At 41.2% G+C, this 19,833-nt stretch overlaps 1 protein-coding gene across 4 annotated transcripts in view; it reads left to right on the top strand.

Moving 5' to 3' along the window:
- Positions 1 to 19,492, top strand: part of MATCAP2 (microtubule associated tyrosine carboxypeptidase 2) — a 30,540-nt gene extending 11,048 nt beyond the window's left edge. For 2 of the 4 annotated variants that reach the window (XM_069809402.1, XM_069809384.1), the window contains 5 exons: positions 7,288 to 7,431; positions 9,565 to 9,697; positions 10,902 to 11,207; positions 11,732 to 11,829; positions 16,294 to 19,492. In XM_069809402.1, coding sequence (XP_069665503.1) covers positions 7,300 to 7,431; positions 9,565 to 9,697; positions 10,902 to 11,207; positions 11,732 to 11,829; positions 16,294 to 16,455 — 831 coding nt within the window. In that variant the 5' untranslated portion in view covers positions 7,288 to 7,299 and the 3' untranslated portion in view covers positions 16,456 to 19,492. Of the gene's footprint in view, positions 1 to 3,764; positions 4,029 to 7,287; positions 7,432 to 9,564; positions 9,698 to 10,901; positions 11,208 to 11,731; positions 11,830 to 12,818; positions 12,856 to 16,293 lie in introns of those variants that run through there. The other 2 variants (XM_069809393.1, XM_069809410.1) reach the window with 2 other exon arrangements.
- Positions 19,493 to 19,833: the final 341 nt, after the last annotated feature.

Raw genomic sequence — 19,833 nt, 5'->3', positions numbered from 1 at the left:
TGTTATTTTTGCACAGATGCTAGAGGTGGCAATACTTAGCTAGAAGTAATTGTCCCCAGTGTCTGCAGAGCAGATGACTTAACAGTTGCAATTTGCTGAACCAAAATCAGCAAGGAAGTTGCAACTTCAAGTAACCTGTGTGTTAACACCTGTTTCTTTGAATTGTACATGAAGGCAGGAAATCTGTTTTTATATACATACTTTTTTTTAAATCATTATTTTGTTGAATGAGTAATCCCCCCATGAAAGAGTTGTATATCCTTTTCCCTTGTACTCCTAAAAATATAGCAGTTTTGAGTTAGTAAATAAATAAATCAGTTGTGCCACATTGCAAGTGTTTGCATTACACACCTGTTAAGTCATTAATACAAGTAGCCTACAATTAGCAAATTTATCAGATGTTGAAAAAATAGTTAGGTGGAGCTGGAAGGCTAAACAACGTGACGTTCAACACTGAGTAATCCTTTGCAATGTCCAGGTGATGTCACAGCTTAGGCATGTTGAAGATTCAAGAATGTGGCACTGGCTATGAAGAGCAGTTAACTGTAAAACACCTCATTCTGCACTGGTAACAAATTCCCTCCTAAAGTAAGGTTTATAGGTAAGTGTGTTAAGACAAAGCATATCAGGCCATCCAAGTAGCGTAAGTTCTCAGAGTTCTACACAAACTTCTCTCTTCCACTGAAAGAGTCTAGGTCACGTCAGATGATACTACAATAGGAGCATAGGTTTATTTCAGGACACAGTCTCATACAAAAACCAAATGAGTATTAATTTTTAATTCCTTACAAAGTATTTGAAAAGTTTTTCATTAAAAATATTTCTACCAGCTCTAAATTACTTAAACAATGCTCTTTATCACACTGAGAACAAGCATGCAAAAGAAAAAGCCACTGAAAACACTGAATAAAACTCAAAACACTACAGCCTGAGTAGACTAGCCTCAAAAATCTGCTGTTACCTCTCTCCTTCCTTTCCATTTGACCCCAAAAAGGAGGGCAGCCACCATTTTATGGCTGTTGATTAGACTAACAAGTTCCATCTGGTACATCTTCATGTTACCTAAAGATGCACCTGGGAGGCTTCCAGCAAATAAGCTATGTAGGGAGGAAAGTAAAGTGATGGTACATGCAAACATTGTCTGTCTTGCAAATCTCAACAGAGACTGTAACCTTTTTGTAGCAGGGCTGCTTCTGAACGTAGGATGAGCTGACTGAATGCAGGGGGCTGACGCCTAGGTTACTGAGCCCATTTTCTAACGTGGTTGCCTTAAATGATTCATGAGCGTGTATCTACAATAACTACATGTATCTACAATAACTCTCAAGTAACTAGGCTGTGTTGCTGCACATGGGTGACTTGGGATTCAGAGACCTTCTGGGCTGTAAATAATTTGTTTAAAAAAGCCACTACCACCACAACCTAAACCTATCAATTAAACAGATCCTTGTCTTGCTCTTGGTAGTGCTTCTGTGACATGACTTTCTTGAGCATCAGCAGAGTTTGCTGTGCAAGGGGACTTGTCTTGGGACTGCTGCTTCTTTTGGCACTCTTTGGTAGTGATAAGAGGGATTAAACCAGACCTTTTAGATAATAATGAAAATAACAGGAATTACTACTCCTAACCAGTAAGCTGGCACAGCCGCATAGTCCTCCTTTTTTTCCATTTTTTTTACCTGTTGCTGAAGAGTTTACAGTTTGGCCTTAGGAACTCTGGCAATATCAGTACCTTGCTTTCTGCTGGCCCAGAGGCTGGAAAATAAGCTCACAGTTGGATGCTGGAATAGGCAAGAGCTGGCATGCTGGGCTGGATTTTGCCCTTTCCCAGCAAGTTCTTGCAACACCTGACTTTGAGTCATGTCACCTCAGAGACAGGGGCAGAACCCCAAATGAAGGGCTCTTGCATTCAGTTGCATTCAGTTGCATTCAGTGCCTGGGATCCAAAAATATCCCAAACCTTTTCCCCTCAGGAACCACCACCAGCTGGGGTGGTTGTGACAAGAAGTGTCAAAACCAGTGACGTCACTGGCAATGGAGCCCATCTCAGTGCTGGGGCGATCTGCCACTCCCCAGAGATTTGTGTGCTGGTGGCAGTGTGTGTGTGTGTGTGATGGCTGTCCCTGTTTCAGTGCTTCCAGAGTCACACCTGCCCACTTGGAAAGAATTATCAGGACTTCTTCTGTTTTGCTTGAAATGGAGTCAAGGGAGAAGGTGATAGTGGTGAGCACCCTTCTTAGTAATTTCCTACCCCAGAGAATAGATGTTGAGCAATAAGGCTTAAGTTTAATGACTTTCTCAATATGCATGGGCTCAAACTTGCAACACCTATTTGGAGGTGGCTGGACTGCCAGGATATAGGTTACTCAGCATGGCACATAAGGTAGAGGAAGCACCCTTCACTATCCCACCCTTCCTTTTGAAGCTGCAAACACTGCAGTGGGTTGAAATGGGAGAGGCCAGAGTGGGTCTCTGCTTCTTCAGGGGGATGTATCTGAAAACCTTCTATTCATGTTGTGCTGTTGATTAAAGTGTCTCACAGCAATTTAGGAAAAGCTTTAAACTGCCTAGGAAACGTTCAGGAGGGTGCCTGCAGGCAGGCAGGCAGAGCTAGAACTTGGGCTTCCTGACTCCCAAACTCATGCTGCCTCCCTTGGCACGCGTAGGTCTCAGCTCCAGGGAATTTGCTGTTACAGACAGCCAAGCAGGAAATTTTAACGCCCGTTTCAGTGCTTGTTTTTTCACTGTTTATTGTGGTGAGGTGGTTTTAGAAAATACCTGCACTCTGAGGTAGGAGGGTCCTCTGGGATAACACCACCGAATAAACCTACGTAATGCTGCATCTCATAGGAGTAATGTCTTTATAAACAGCATCAAAACAGAGAACTGGTTAATAAAGTTTACAAGCCCGTCTCAAAACACCATTATTTTTATGAGCTTTCACATTGAGAAAAAACTGCCCCCTTGCTCTCAAACAGTTTTGGCAGTCCTCTGCTTCATCAGACCTGCTCTCATCCACCCCTGCTCGACTTTGATCAGCACTCTAGATTTATCCTACTCTTTTCAAAAAGTATGTAATGTATCTTTGCTATTCTTCGAGCCTACTTCTTATCTTTTGCTATCTTCATTGGTTTCCTTCAGCCTGTGAATCACCTTGCCTGTTCTTCTCCATCCAAAGGCTTTGCCATCGCATTGTTGGAAAAGCTTTTTTTCATTGTTTGATGTGAAACTGAACTGGACCTGATGTTTGGTTTGCTGAGAGGCAGGATGGGCATCAAAATGTAGTGACCTTGTTCCTACTTCTGTTGGGAAGCCAACAGCCACATGGTCCTTTGTCTATAGCCAGGTGTTGCCTGAGAGGGGAGTGTTGGTTCACCTAAGGCAACACTGTGCCTGGGGGCCAACCAGCCGTTCAGCTCAATGGATGGACCCCTTCCAGCACTTGAGCCAATATCCTGCTTGTCTTTGATTTACTAGTAGAGAGGTATAGCCTGAGTGCTGGATACTTTCTGAAAGATGCCTTAAAAACCCTTAAAAAGGAAAGGACCAAATCCTGGTGACTTTTGAAAATAAAATCATCCTTGCATCAGTTCCTGCAGTAAATAACTTCCAGAGAATTTAAAGCGAAATATTTCTGCCCACAGGATCTACTGTGTTTTAAATCATATTACTGAAAACTTTTGAGGGGAATTGCCATTCTGTACAACTGTACATTTGAACATAGAAAGGCCTATCAGAAAGTGAGGGCTTGGGGGACACTGCATAGTGTAGCTCCCCCAGGGTTTGTGGTTCTCTGGTAAGCCCTGTTGCATCTTAATGCTTCATCTCACTGTGATTTTTATAAAATGCTATTAATTATAATGATTTTTTTCCAGAATTTATTACTGAGAGACAGAATTGGCCACAGGAAGAGATGGGGAGAAAAGGAAGTAGTTCAGGAGACGAAACGTGGTGCTGCTGGGCAGCAAGTCTCTTTAGGAATGGAAATCACTGGTGCACATTCAAAGAAACTGAAGTGTCCAAGAATTTAAGTGGGTACATAGGGTGTTTAATCTAATAGACTTAATTGAAATTTAATATGAACAAGTTGTGAAGACAAATTTCATGCCAGAAGGTTAATTCAGAGATGACTTCTTTCAGAGTGAGCAAATAAAGTTAATTAATTGTTCAGAGAAACCAGATACACCAAACAACTAGTAGATAACATAAGTATCTTAAGGATCTGGCACCTTGCAAAGGAAACAGAAGAACTGTTATCATTAATTACTCAGGCTGCGGGCTGAGAATGAATTTCCTGGGATAGGGATAGGAATTTTTGGTTGCTTCTTTAACCAAGGATTTTGTGTAAGGCAGGAAAATGCCTCAGCATTTGCAGACACTGAAAAACTTATAAAACAGCCAATGCTTTTAGAAGTTAAAAATTCATATGTAATTAAAAAAAAAGGAAAAAATCCTTTGGTAAAATATACAAGCTATTAAACAAGAACTAGATTTTGCTCTGATTTGTTCTTTACAGCTAGCCCTTGACCCTAAATTTTGCTAGAAAAAAGTGTCATTAGTCTCCAGAAACATTAGGCCTTGCATGAGGGACTCGTATTCTTTTTTTTAATACTTAGACACTAACCTCGCTTCATTTATCTGAGGTCATTTTTAGGTGACAAGCAATGTTAAGACTTGACACCAAAATCCCATTTAACTCGTAGGTCACCAGTACAGATGTGTAGTTGTCCTTACTCATACTTCTGTGCAATAAGTTAATGGGAGTAACAGCAAAAATAACAGCACTGAACCTCTGTCAAATACCTACAGCAGTGGGTCAGCAAAATGACGCCAGAGCTACCCCGTTTGCACCAGATGAGGGTGTATCCTCTATTTTTAATACATTCATCTTGAAAAACATGATTTAAGTTGCAGAAGGACATTGCAGTTTTCATAGCAGCAGTCCTATCACCTTTTGTCTTTAGGAGCAGTAGGATTTATTTTCTCTGCAAACAATCGAGCCAAAGGTCAGCAAGGTGCCTACTGATTCTCCAGGGAATTACCTTTGGTGCCAAGCGGGGCTGTGTAACACACAGCATGGAGCTGTGCCACCACATGTGCTCATTGCAGTGTTGTTACAGGGAGAGGCAAAGCCAAATCATTTGCGGTGCCTCAGGTGGTGGCACAGCATTCCTCTTTTTATAATGCCTCTCTGCAGACATCCTGGCGCCTAATCTTATAAAGAAAACTTGAAAAATAAAAGAATGTGTTCATTGTTGGTGCCTTTCTTCATAAGAACTGCTTCTCACTCCTAGCTTCAGCAAGTGCAAGGGCACAGCTGCCCAAATGGGCCAGATCCTGAGAACCAGCCAAATGTCACCGGGCCCCCAGGGGGTCCAGTGCAAGTCCCTGTGAAGGCTGAAACTACTGCTGGAGTTAGCATGGTGGCTACGGAGTTTCGGCCACACAGGAGACAGTGAAAGGAGGCAGGGTTCATGTAACACCACTGGGTGGCTTTATGGCGAGCCTTTTTCTACCATTCTTGTGAGGCCACGTGCACTGACTTTTTGGCCAAGTTCTGTGAGTTAACATATTGCAGTGCTGCTGGGCTGTCCCTGAAGAACCGGTGGTATAGATCTTGGACTTTCTGATTCAGTATTAATGCTCTCCATGTAAATAAAAACTTACTGTGGAGACTCAGGTGCAGTGGCGATAGAGATCACAGCAGTGAGACACAGTAGGTAGGTTCTTTGCTTCTAGACTGCTTAACCCCCCAAAACAACAGCCTTCTTTAAGCTAAACCTTTTTTTTCTTTTAATCTGTGTTAAGGTAGTAATTTATGCTGCTTTCTTCATTCTTGAAAAAGAAATTCAGATTTGACCAGGAGGCCCTTCAAATTTAATAACAAATATTAGAGACAGACAAAGAAATGCTAAACATTAGGTGCAGTATTTCTCTGGCATTCATGTAAGTGATATTTCTCTCATCAAAGAGCTGTAGAACTTTAAGAATACATCTAGCTAGCATTTATGGCTTTCAGTAGCAATTACTCAGGGTTTCTTAGTTTTAACTTGAAAAAAATTAGAATAGGATTGTTAGTAGCTGTGAGAGGTACAAAATTAATCCTATTTTTGTGGACAATAAGCCAATCTGACAACGTCAGAATTACATAACTGGAAACAACAACCATCTTACTAGCTTTGTGCATGGATACAAGTGTACAATGTAAAAAGAGATTCAGTCTCCGAGATTGCCACCTTCATCATTAGTGGTATTTTCTTAGCAAGGACATTCATTTTTTAAGGTAATATCTGTAATATTTTTTTCTCCGTGAGATTCTTGGGAGCTTCTGTTACCATAATCTATGAAAAAAAGCCATTCCCTGTAGCTGGGCTATTGCTGGACAAGAAGTTATTCTATACCACATTTTCTTTTAAGGGTATGAAATGACATGTTGGGGAGTAGATTGCTGGGAATGAACATTTTGCACCCCGCCAGTAACATCTTCAACATGCAGAGTTCAGATCACATTATAGGCATTGTGCTCTGCTTTCCACCCACAAGTGACTTCTTCTAGCAGTAATGCGCAAGGGGATTGTTGATGCCACTTTATTTGTCTAAAGAAACATGCCTCCTTCATTTTGGGGGGTTATAAAGTATTGTGATATAAATGAAAGGTTTAAATGAAAGTTCTGTCAATAAAGTTCCTGTTCTCTTTCCTCCTTTCTGAAGCAGACACCTGTGGTACAGAGGATTTCATCGTGAAGAGACATTTTTAGTAGAAATATTACCATTAAAATTATAATTACACATCTGCTTAATCGTGGTTCAGAATTCCTAAGTTAGAAAATACCAAGAAATGAAGCAAGATGACAGGAATAGTTGATCTTTGTAAAATTCTTTGGAAAGCCATAAAAAGAAACATGCTGACAACTTAAACTGCAAATGTCCTTGTGACCTGTTGTGTCTGATTTACAAGGCAGTTGTACAACATTTCCCAAAATGAAAGAGAAAATGGGTATTATTTCACTAGACTGATAATCATCTGTGTCATGCTGATGTATGTGGGTCCAAGATGAGTTGATCAGAATTTTTTTTCAGTACTTTGGCATTAAGGTATGTCTGAAGATGGTATGAATTGATTACAAAGTGTGTCAGCCTGTATCTAATGACTACAGTTTGATAGTGACTCCCAATGAGTTAAAAAAGAAGATTAAAATGAGAGAGAGAGAGAGAGAGAGAATATACACATGCCAGTCTGACACAGGGGTCTTACTGCATTCATATTTGCTATGCTTTTGTAATTTATAGTCCATTAACATTATGGAGCGGACATTGCAGAAATACGGAAGCTATGAAAAATTTGAACAGGCCACTGGAGGCAGCTTGCTGACCAAAAGTCGCATCTGGAATCACGTCAGGAAATATATGGTGAAAGAAGGCTGTCTTGGTGAGGTAAGTCATACAATCGATCAGGAAAGAAACATTTATGCAGATCTTAGAAATTACCCATGGATGGACCAGAGGAGCCATTTGGAAGGCCTTTCCTCCATAATTACAAGAATATTCCTTGCATCATATTTTTCTCATGGCTGTGCCCAGTCTAATTTTTGAACAATTGAAATGATGCAAATTCCTTGTGAATGCTTCAGCCACCTCTGAGCCTGTTTTCTGATTCATATATGCTTGTTCTTAAACTCATCTCTTTTGGGAGTACCCAAGAACGACACCCTTCCTTCCCTCCTTTTTTCAGCTACTTGGAGACTAGCACATTTCCATTTATTCATCAGTTCTGCCATCCGTTCTCTTGTGTCAGATTATTTACACCAAAGGAAAGAGTTAAGAAAAGGCCAAGAAAAATAAGCAGCAGCCCAAGAGACTGATTTATAAGAAGCAACACAAATGAAAGTGACATAAGTGAATAAAAATGTCTGAAAGAGGTTGGCTTGTTGAGTTGGTTTGAGTGCTGGTTTTTCCTGACTTTAACCAGCTAATTTTTTAGAGCCCTGTGTGAAAATCTTACTTCCTATATTTGGGATTTAAGAAGTCCAGTTTGACTGAGTTACATAGAATTGCTTGGAAGAATCAGATGAAATTGAATGTATAAAAAGAGAATTATTCCAAATGAAAACACCAGCTGACAGAGTCCAAGACTTGGATGAGATCACTGGCAATGAGCAAGAAGAGTCTGGAATGTGAGCTCAAGAGACAAAAATTAGTTTCCCAGAAACTAGGTTTAATTAGTAAACATAATATTATTAGGAGAAACGGTTAAACTTGTCACACCTTTTTGGGAGACTATAATTTGACACTGATACTAGGCTTGTGTTTCTAAGAGTGAGGTTATAAAACTACAGTTTAGAGCAAGCAGAAAAAATTATAATTTTGGTCTTTGCTGTGCTTTATCTCCCTTTGCATTCGTTTTTGTCTTGGTTTGTCTTCATGGAAGCAGGATCCTACACCCTCATCAAACATTCCATGTCCTTCTTAATGAAATGCTTTACTTTTTCTGCAAAAATAGGGGTAATACATCATGCTTAGTATGGTCTAAAATATTATGAAAGTACTCTTTCCAGTTGAAGAGATCTTAATAAAGCTAAGTGGTACCTGTGCTTTAAATCTAAATGCTTTGGGATTTACCTATCTTTCCTGTGTCTTAAATACAAATTTTATGGGACTGATTGTTTGCTGTTGAACTTGAAGCTGAATGGTGGGTTTTGAATACAGGGAAGTGTCATGTTAATGCCTTTGATCCCTGGGTCCTTTTCTGTTAACTTTGATATTTAAAAAAAAAGATCTCTCTTGTAGGTACTCTCCTTTGTACTCTTCTAAGCAGTACTGTTTCTTTAGGCATTACATGAAGAGGGAAAGGTGCTTAGTCTTCAACAAAGAGAGTTTCCCTTCTCCCTCCCACTCACTTGTTCAAAAAGTCTTTTTAAACTCAAATAACAAAATATATCAATATGCATTAATTTCCTTCTCTGGCAATTTTGGTTTTGATTACCAATTTTCCAAGAGAAAACATGAAAACAAGAACTACATTCCTGTATAAAACAAAACAATACCAGTATTTTAATAATATTTCAAGGCTGCATCATGTATCAGGAAACAAAGTACACAGTACTTCCCCCTCTCATTCACGTGGCTTCAGAATTGCAACTAAAAAGTTAAGCATATAGATAACTAGTCAATTTATGTGTGCTTATCTAATATTTTTCAGTTCTCAGTAATACCAAGATAATTAGACACAGTTCAAAAAATAGAATTGCCTCTGATTTACTCTGCATATGATTGCTCCCTGCCCCCTGAATCTAGTCAGTGTTACCATATTAAATTTTGCAGTCTCATGGCTGTCTATCTTAACTCTCATGCTGAGTCCTACTAAAGTCTGAGGTTTTGTCAGCAGCACAGATGACTAGGGTAACTCAGTGGAGTCAGAAGTGTCTCTCGTAGGTGATTGCTGGTAGCAAGGAAGAGTTGTGAAGGGCAAGGGACCAAAGAGAAATGAAATAATGGAAGGGCCAAAGGAAAAAGCAGGAACAGGAGGGAGAAGAGAGGTCTTTGCTACCTGAACTCTCTCATCTTCAGATTGTGGTCCATCTCACGGAGGACCTGCTATCTCGAGCCTCAATGACAGTGGTGAATGGCCGCCCCACTCTCACTATCAATATCTCCACTGCACGAGAGCACTGGCTGGAAGGGATGCTGAGACATGAAATTGGTATGAGCATGACATCAGTTCTTCAGGCAAAGGGGAGTACTTGCATGCATTCTTACTTATTTTGCAATGATGGGCCAAGCACTGCACATATACAGAAGGAAGGAATGCCCCTGTCTAAAGAACCTATGCTGTAGGTGTGCAATAGGGAAAGAGAAACCTATTTACCAGTGCAGCAAGCAGTAAAAGGAAGATAATCCACTTGAGGATTTGTAGGGTTCATGTACATTAGCATTCTAGGTCAGATCAGGAGCCAGCTTTTGAAGTGAGTCTACCAGCTAGTCCCATTTACTGCACTGAGGTTCACATGTCAGAAGAACCTTGGAGCAGGCAAAGTGTAACCCTTTCAGATGATGCTAGCCCAGAGGCTATGCTCCAGGGCATACATTCTGTGCTGTCACTGTTCAGGGACATTTTGCTCATGAGAGCAATTTACAGCTAGTCTGGAGTAAAAAAAGGGAAATGAAAATAGTGTGACCGTTCAACCTCAGCACCAGCCATTACACTTTACAAATTTTCTTCTGTTATGCTGCACTGCTTGCAAATGTAGGCATGCTTTAGGTATGAAGAATTTACCCAGCAACCCCTAAACTGGTGTAAGATTGCCTTGATTTTGCATTACACAAGGTTGGCCCAGCCCCGTGGGAAATTTCTACAAACTTTTCAGTGAATCTGTTTTAATTAAGTACATCAAAAGTGGATAAACTTGGCTAGTGCCTGAATTTCAACTGAAGAACAAGACCTGCAATTGCCTTGAACCACTGTTACTCACATTGTAAAGGGATATAGCATCTTCCAAGGGTGCAGTAGGGCTGTTTAATCACCTTCAAGAGGCAACATTTCTGCCTCCTTACTTTGATTCTCCTTCCTTCTGTTCACTACAATGTCTAGCCTATGCTAAAGGCATTCAGCATGAAAGACCCTTTTGAAAATTCCTTTCCACAGATTTGGGAACTCAAGTCCTGCTGGCATTTGTATTCCTTACGCATTTTCAGGAGTCCCACTTGCAGTCAGCAGGTGAATAATTGCACCATGTATCTAGCTCTGACAAAATTCTCTGTTGTAGACAAGGCTAAACTTTGCACTTCTCCCAGTGCCCAGTCCTAGCAGTTCAGAGTTCTGAAATGGGCATCTCCTTCCATATTTTATAATTTTTTAAAAATCATTAGATGTTACTGTTCTAAGTCCCATATTCCTTTCTTTTCAGGAACTCATTATTTTCGGGGTTTTAACAACAACAGCCAGCCTTGGTGCAACTGGAACGGACGTAGAAAACACGGGCTAAAACCAATCAACCCTACAGAAGAAGGGCTAGCAAGCATTCACAGTGTCCTGTTCCGCAAAGACCCTTTTCTTTGGAGAGCTGCCCTGCTCTACTACACAGTATATCAGGCTAGCCAAATGTCCTTCAGTCAGCTTTTCCAGGACGTGGGGAAATTTGTTAAGGACCCCAATACTAGGTGGGATTACTGCGTACGAGCTAAGAGAGGGTGGACTGACACATCACAACCAGGTGGGTTCCCTATTTGTCTTCTCTATTTTTGTACTTCAGGGAGGTTTTCAGAACATATACAGAGCTCCTTCATCATGTCACACAGTAAAACCTTTGCAAAAGGGAGAAATGGGACGCCATGCTTTCTGAAATGAGGCAGCAGGATTTCTGCTCTTGAAAACAGGGCTGAAAATGTACATCCAAGAGACTTTCAAACTGAATCAGTAATGGATTTTTTTTTTTGTTGGAAGTGGGTATGTAAATTGCAAAACCATGAAAAAGTTCATACTCACAGTTTGACCTCCTTTCATTTTTATTACAAGAGATGTAATGTTGCTGTTGATATTTACAGACACTGTCTTCTGTGTCTGATTTCATTCTCTGGCTAGTGGGTTTAGCCTTCTAGTTAGTTTTTGGGAAGGTTTTCAAAGTCTGGGATTTAAATATCTACTTTTTAAAAATAAAATTGTTCTGCTCATAATGGCTTCTGAGAATATGCCTTGAACAAACCCTGATAGAGTGTGATGTATCTCGATTCCTTTTAGGCTGCTTCAATAAGGATCAGGTGTACTTGGATGGCATCCTCCGAATCCTGAGATACAGGGAGTCCATTGATTTCCATCTTCTGACAGCCCTTGGAAAGGTGAGTGGACTCATTCTTACCAAAGGCTACAGTTTTATCATTTCAGCAAGCCTGCCTGTAAAGAGCTATGAGTCATTGTGCTCTGTTTTACTTTGATCTAGAAATCTCTGTTCTGTATAGCACCTTGTATTACACAGTGCAAGTTACAAATGTTTTGAGGTCCTAAAAATTTCTACCAGCTTTTTCTCATTCCTTGCTTATCAGATTAAGATTTTATGGTCATATTTCTCAGACTTTCCTTTCCTCCCTTTACAGGGTACTGCCTGACTTGTAGTACAACGGACCGCTGTGGGCAAGTGGGACAGGTGCTAGATGAGGTGGTGGTCCTAGTAGAAAACAAAATTAACCATTTGATGCTAATGCATCCCCTTCTACCACAAAGAGTTTTTCATCTCAAATTTCTCTCCCTGGTGGCACCTCTGATGTTTTTCAAATATCAGTTTGGTTTTTTTTCCCCAGAATACATGGTATTACTATATTCACAGAACATATTTTATGTCCATTCTAACTGTCATTGCTTGTTTGTTCTCAAAATCATACTAAAGTGTGCGGAAACTTTGTCACACTTCCTGAACCAGATCCTTGGATTGCTAAGTTTCCACAGTTCATAAAGCAGGGTTCATATTCACATAAACCAGCATCCAAATTTATGTTGTTATACCTGCATTTAGAGCTGGTATACCAACATTTCTGCCTACTTCGCAATCAATGGATGATAAAGGGAAGTGGCATATTATGGTAGAGGGTTTTGGTCCACATTAAAGAAGTTTTGCTATTAGTGTCAGAAACACTGGTGAGCAGAGCTATTTAGGTAACTGAACCAAGTCAGGAAGCTCTGAAAATAAAATCACACTGTCAAATAAGTCTCTGTAACTTTATTCTCTAAAACTTCCTTTTGCTCTAAGCCTGGTTAACTCAACACAGCTTCTGTCTGCTAAACTACTGAGCACATACTGTTCCTGCACTGCCTTACCCCTTTCTCTCTTCAGGGAGTCTACAGGATTGTCAAGCCACTTCAAAAACATAGTAAGTCATTCTTCATATAATTACAGAGTCCACTATAATCTACATGGCAAGGCATCCACATTAAGGGTCTACAAGCAATTTAATTCTAGCAGTATGATAATTTAAAAGTGCTTGACTTTACAACTTCTAAAATCAAGGGATCTTAAAGTCTGCTCTGAGTGTTTTTGCTGCACACATCTGCAATCAAACTGGAAATTTGTGTATAAGAGCAGTGCCTGCTGTCAGCATCCCAGATTGGTTGAGATCTGCAGGGACCTCTCAAGATGATCTAGTCCAACCCCCATGCTTAAGCAGGGTCAACTAGAGCAGGTTGCCCAGGACCACATCCAGTTGGGCTTTGAATATCTCTCCTGATGGAGACTCCACCACTTCTCTGGGCAGCCTGTGCCAGTGTTTTACCACCCTCACCATAAAAAAAAGTTTTGCGTTCAGGCTGAATTTTGTGCATTTTAACTGGTGCCCATTGCCTCTTGCCCTGCCAGTGGGCACTGCCAAGAAGAGCCTGACTCCCTTGTCATTCCTTCCCATTGGCGTTTATGCACACTGGTAAGATCCCCCTGAGCCTTCTCATCTCCAGGCTGAACAGTCCCAGCTCTCTCAGCCTGTCCTTGTAGGAGAGATGCTCCAGTGCCTTAATCATCTTAGTGACCCTTCACTGGGCCTGCTCCAATATCTCCATATCCTCTCAGGAAAAACAAGTTCTGTGAATGTAGAGAAATATGAAACTTGTACTGAGATCTAGCCTGTGGTTATTACGCATTTATTGCCACTCTAAAGGGTGATTTGTTTGTTTAGGGCAGAATAGGAGGATGAGGTTGTTCCAAAGGGAGTATTAAGCTTGGCTGGAGTATCTTTCAGGTTAGAAGAAAAAGCACAGGATTTAAACATAAGGAAGCCCAGCATTTAGTGGGAAAATTTTCATTGCCTTTTGAAGATTCTCAGTGTTGTATTGTAACAAGTGAGCTCATCTTTCCTAGCATGCCTACCTTGGACATATTTTCACTGCCAACACAATAAAGTTATGAACACAATAGGAAATGAAAGCAGTCACCTATATTGCTGACAACAAATTGCTTCTGTGCTTTAGTAGGTAGTTAACACAGTTGTAAAATCAGAGCACTGCTTTCTGATGTGAATGTATTTAAGACAGAGCCATGCTGAAGTTTCTGTGTCTTCTCTTCTCATCTGAGTGCTAGAGATCTGGCTGATGGAGGCAGCCATGCCTTCCTGATGCTTCTGACATTTCTTACAGTGTAGAAGAGAGCGGTGCGTGGAAACAGCACACAAGCAAGCTTTTTGGCGTACCTAGAAGTGACTAAGAAAAGAGCTTGAAGCCTGAGAAAAGATGCTTTTTTAGAAGGAGCCGTTTTAAAACTTTGCAGGAAAGAATCAAATTTGGGAAGCACTGCAAAACATTCATGTAATAATCGAATGCAAGTAATATTAAAGAGAAATAGAATGCAGATATTGGTACACTTTAGTATAGCATAACTACCAGAGTTTTAAAAAGCAAAAGCAGCAAACTGTCACCTACTATTGTGTTTCCCAAGAATGTGAACACATTGCAAACAGCCTAAGTAAGCCTGTTTTAGCCTCAGTCTTTTTTAGCTAGTACAATGATTTTAATTACATGTAGTAAGGAAGACAACCTGTTGCTGCAGTAGGATGAGATTATGTTTTTGACCTCCTCAAGATGTCAACTTTTGTCATTTTTTTGCAATTGCAAGGACTGGGGAAATACATCCCATTCAAACCATACCTCAGATCACAGATACTTATTTCTTGGTTGCAGCAGTAACAGAAAACCCTGAAAATAAATACAAGGGGGGAAAGGGTCCTTTTTCTTTCCTTTGAGAGGAAAAGAGGTAGAATTTCAAGCTGGGACAGGAAGGAAGGTCAGTATTTAATCTCATTTGGTGTCGTGTCTCCAGACTGAGAGGAGATGGTATGATTTTGTATAGCTCCTCTGTATCTACTTCTAAATACGTTAATCAGGTGTAATGTCACACCATCTTCAAACAGCAGTATCTCAGTGACTTGAATAAGCCTGGGCATGGGTGTATGTTCATTTTTTTAATCAGGATGCATCTTGTCATTGCAGCTAGAAAAGCACACATGTACCCAGGGGCAAATTCATTCTTTTTGTGGACTTTGTTCCCATTATCCTCAGCAAGATATGCACCTATCTCTGACTGCATCTACGGATCAGGTTTAGCAATCTGGATTACATAGTCCTATCTTTCCAGAGAGCCCTTCCATGCCCCTTACACATTGGTGGATCATTTGTGCTCACTTTAATCTTTCCCAGATAGAAACCATCACCTGCAAAGAGGGCAGGCTGTTTCCAGGGAACCCTGACCGTGCAGGGCTCAGCTCCTTAGAAGAAACACGGGGTAAAAAGGTTGGAAGGAGCAGGCTCCATTCTCAAGCCACCTGGCACAAACCTGCTGTGAGGAAATAGGATGTGCCAGTTAGTAAGCACAGCCAGGCTTGTGGGTTTTGCCAGTACATATGCTTCTTTCTGTAGGGTGCCCAGAACACGCAGCCTGGAGACAAAGCGGCAACCACATAAATTTCATCATGCTGGACAGCTGCCCAAGGAGTCCTGTTCTGTGCTTGCAGAGCAGCTTGTCTAGCTATTGCACAGCCAAAGCATTCATCCTTTCTGGACTGTCATTCACAGCACCTTGAGCTACTGTGAACTCAAGACTTGAAGTCCTAGCTCATAGAACGATAAGACTATGGAGAAAAATCTCAGCTTTCATTAGAAAACAAGTAGTAGGCCCTGTAGTAGCTGGAAAACGTTTGAGAGTGTCACACCTATACCCAGAAGGCTCTGATGCCAAGAGGCAAACCCAGTCTCTGCCCTGCTATTGATTGGGAAAAAAAAAAAATTGGGATGCTTAAGTTGCCCATGCTGTAGTTAATTACTAGAGGTGCATTTTAATTTAGCTTTGCATAAGCTAATGAAAACATCAGAGTTCAGGTCAGCTGGCACCATGCCTTTCCCAAAGCTGGAGCCTGTGCCATGCCTGTCCTGCACTCCCTTTCTGGTTCCTCAATCTTTGGCACCGTGTTTTTTCCATTCTCATGTCAATCTTTCCACCTCTTTGAGGAGAGACTCGAAGACTCACAAGTGCTCCATCCTTTCCTTCTCTATTCCTGAAGCTGCTGTAGGTCATTCTCATTCAGGTTCCTGTGAGTCTGTTCACTGACTGAATCAAAAGCAGAATTGGGAAGTATGGAGGCATTTGCTAAAAAATCACACTTTTTTTGCATCTTCCACTGAGGTACAGTTACTTGTGTTTTCAAAGGAATCTCACAAGCTTTTAAATCCTCCGGCTCTGAAATTTTTTCTCATCAACAAGAGAGAATTTAGAGCCACAGCAGAGAAGTAACAGGACTATAGTGGGAAATTAATCCATGTCTTCCTTACAGATCTCGTATGAGGATGTGGACCGCCTCAAAGGATTAGCTGTGATCGAGAACATGAGGGTACCACACTTTTTGCAAGACCATGCCCGGTATATGGAGCACTTGGAAAAGATCATGGAAGTCAATGAGCTGACTGATGAGGAGCTCCAGGATCTCATAAATTAACAGTATTAGCCCACCATTCACTTACTCTGTGAGGATGTAGAACTGGACTTCCCAGAGCATGCAAAAATGGATTTATGAGGGGTGGGGCAGGAGGGAAGGGTGGCCAGAATATGTGAAATTCCAAAAAAGCCCCTTTATGTTCCTTTTGCATTGTGATTGTATACTGATTATTTTTAAAGGGTTTATGCATTTTTCAAAATTTGGCTTAGGAATTCCTTTGCAATGATCTGTCCAATCATTCACTCTGTTTTGTATGCTAGGTATGGTGCTTGACACTGCCTTTTGTAAGATAGTGCCTTTTCCCACCCAGGTTTAGAGGTGGAGAAAAGGAGAAAGGGGAAAAATTCCCCTTAGTTCATTTGTGTTTTCCCTGTCTTTGTTTATAGCTTTCATGGTTCATAGTGATAGAACTGCTGTAGATTATGCTACATCGCTGTCTGCATTACTCTTTCCAATTTGGTCATCATTACAATGAAAAAAGAAAGTTTAAACACACAGTGCACAGAAGCAGGTCTTTGTGCCATAGGATTGAAGGTCTGTAATGCTATAAAAAGTTTTGGGTTTTTTTACTGGAAGACTTAGCATTTAAAAAAAGATAGCTATTGCTGTTTTAATGACTGTAAGCGGGTAGCAAAGTTATCCCCCTTTATCCCTCAAAAAGTTACACTGTTCCACATCTTTATCTGTATAGTACATGTTTCAGGCAGCTGAGCTCTGGAAAGGGTCTCCCTCTTGAGGACAAGCATAGCATGCCTAGGAAGTTCAATATGGCAGTGTTTTAGAAGAAGGATCAGGCAGAACTGTGATTTCATTACTTATATGTTTTAAATAAATTCAGGAACACAGGGACATGATTCAGCACAGCAGGCAACACCCAATTCTTCTCTGGGTCACCTTAGCCTACAGAGGGTCAAGTCAACTTTTTGAGCAGTACCTCCATGCTACAGCAAGCTCAAGCTTGCAGAGATCGTTGAAGAAACAAGATGTGAAGGGGGGGGGGGGAAGAAGACTCACAAATGCCCTACTCTTGTGTTCCAACAGAAGTGTTGCACCACTCTGAAGCAACCTTACCTCTGTTTTAACTGCCAGTGCTACATCCAGAACCAAGAAGAGAAAGCACCTTACTGTAAGGCACGGCTAGTCACATGATAAATAGCTTAGATGACGCAGGAGGACTTACTATATAAACTACATTTTCTGATTCCAGAGTATTACGGAATTATTGATGCAAATTGAGTTTTGCACTTGTAAGCATTCTGACAGAGGGTTTTGTTTTAGTAGATAGCATTTTACCAGGGCTCCTCTGAAATCCCAGGAAGCAGCTATGGTAGGAGAGGCTGGGCAGGAACTAGCGAGAGCCTTGGACAGGACTTCTTCCATTTCTTCCCCTTCTGCCTTGGTCCACTGGTAACAGGCCTGGCATTGGATAAGGTGAGTAGATGGAGCCAAGGTTTCCTCCACACCACATTTGCATGGACCCGAGCCCTGGTATCTCTCCCTCCCTGCTTATCCTGTTCTTTAATGAAACGGATGGAATAACCCTCCCACCTTATTTTACACCCAGGACATTACCAGCCATGACAGCAAAGTCTTGAGAACACATTTTCTGATCCATAGGAAAATCTGTGAGGAAAGCTCTCAGTTGGCTAAGAGGTCTGAAGGGTTTTGAATAATTCCATAAACACAGCTGCCTTTTAGATGGTATCGCAGGTGTGTTTGCAGCGGTTGGCTGGCTGACTGCTTCAAAAAAGAAAATGCACTCCACAAGTATAAATTTACTAAGTTTGGTTATTTTCAAGGCAGGGACAAAGAACTGCTCACAGCAGCCTTAATTTTGTATTGTCAGTATTGTTCATGAGCTGAAAGCCTTTCAGCCTCTGTATGCTGAAATAAAAACCCTTTTTCTCTCCTTCCCCCTTCAGGCTGTCTAGTTTGGTCACTGGTAACTTCGCCTGCCCAGCTTTGTTTTAGAGCTGTGCTGATTAGACACTGTGTTGCAGCAGCCTGGCAGGAACCATTTGCAGTCACACACCCACATGCTCCAGGTTTTGGCTCCTTTGCCAGAAGCAGCAAGGAAGCCACACATGACTGAGGTCGAGTCAAAGATTGCAGTCAAAAGCTGTCTTTGGAGTAAATTGGGCAGAGATTGTTTGAGCTACACCATGGAAGAATCTGGCTCACTTTGCTGACCCAGGGGTATGCAAAGGGGCCAGTCCTTTATGAAAGGGACTGATTTTTCAGTCTGAAACTGATTTTCTGAACTGATTTTTTTCTCACAGGAGAGATCCCTGCCTTCCTCCAGTGACTTCTGCATAAGCAAAGTGCTTTTCCTCCTCCCCCAGTAGTAACATCTTATAATCTAAGTGTATGTACATAACATGTCCTTGAAATCACCCTGCTTTGTCACAAAATAGCATGCCTACAGCCTTTCATCCAACAGCCAGTTGACTCTTACCACTCTGTAGCCCTAAATGCTACTACAGCCTTTCTGCTTTACTCAAAAACCTGCATCACATTTTCTTCAAAGCAGTAGGTGCCACTGAACTTCTGTTCATTATTCTAGAAATAGATTTGCCTTGTGCAAGGGTTGGAGTCTGGAAGTGGTTGGTATCAAAGTAATACTTTAGCAATAGATGAATCTGTCAGCTTCTGGTTTTGGCATCAGATTCATTCTTCGTCCTTTGTAAAAGTGTTTCAAATTTTGAAGTGTAGCTTTTGTAAATTTTCCTGAATTTTTTTTTTCCCCACTGTGAAGAGGCTGGTTACTAAGTCATGATACCACAGTTCTGTAATAAAGTGTATGGACAGCAGTGGACGTGAGCTCATGTCACTACATAGTTCATGATGCCAATGATGATGACAGGCTTTCCTAGCAGTCTGGCTCAGTTGCTTTTCTGTGTATCCATGTCTCGCTACTTCTACATTACTCCTATACAGAAACCTAGTCAACACTGGAAAAGCCTCCCCGTTTCACCAGACCAATTTTAAAAGGCATTTTATACAACTTTTACAAATAAAGATAAATGAAAGAATGAGAGACTAGAGTACTGAAGTGTTACATTGTGTGGTGCGAGAGTGTTACTCTCTTTTGAGGGCATTGGCTCTACAGCTAGTTGGACATCCCAAGATGTGCACGGAAGAGATGGGCTTTCTGATGCAGTTTGAAAAACACCACTTGGGGTTGGAGTCATGAAGGCTCTGCTGAAGTCTTACATCGGGTACAGCTCCCTCTGCTCTGTCAGAAGGCCTGGCTGCTCATGAGGAAATTACACACCCTCCCTTTTTCTAGGACACAGTCTGAGGCATTGTCAGAGCCATTTTGCTGCGATGCATTTCTCAGCACCATCCATGCGGGAAATGGCAACTCCAAGTGCTCCG

This window comes from Haliaeetus albicilla, chromosome 2 (assembly GCF_947461875.1).
Source record: "Haliaeetus albicilla chromosome 2, bHalAlb1.1, whole genome shotgun sequence".
Taxonomy (NCBI): domain Eukaryota; kingdom Metazoa; phylum Chordata; class Aves; order Accipitriformes; family Accipitridae; genus Haliaeetus; species Haliaeetus albicilla.
Note: the sequence above shows the minus strand (reverse complement) of the source record. Positions and strands in the feature narration are given on the sequence as shown.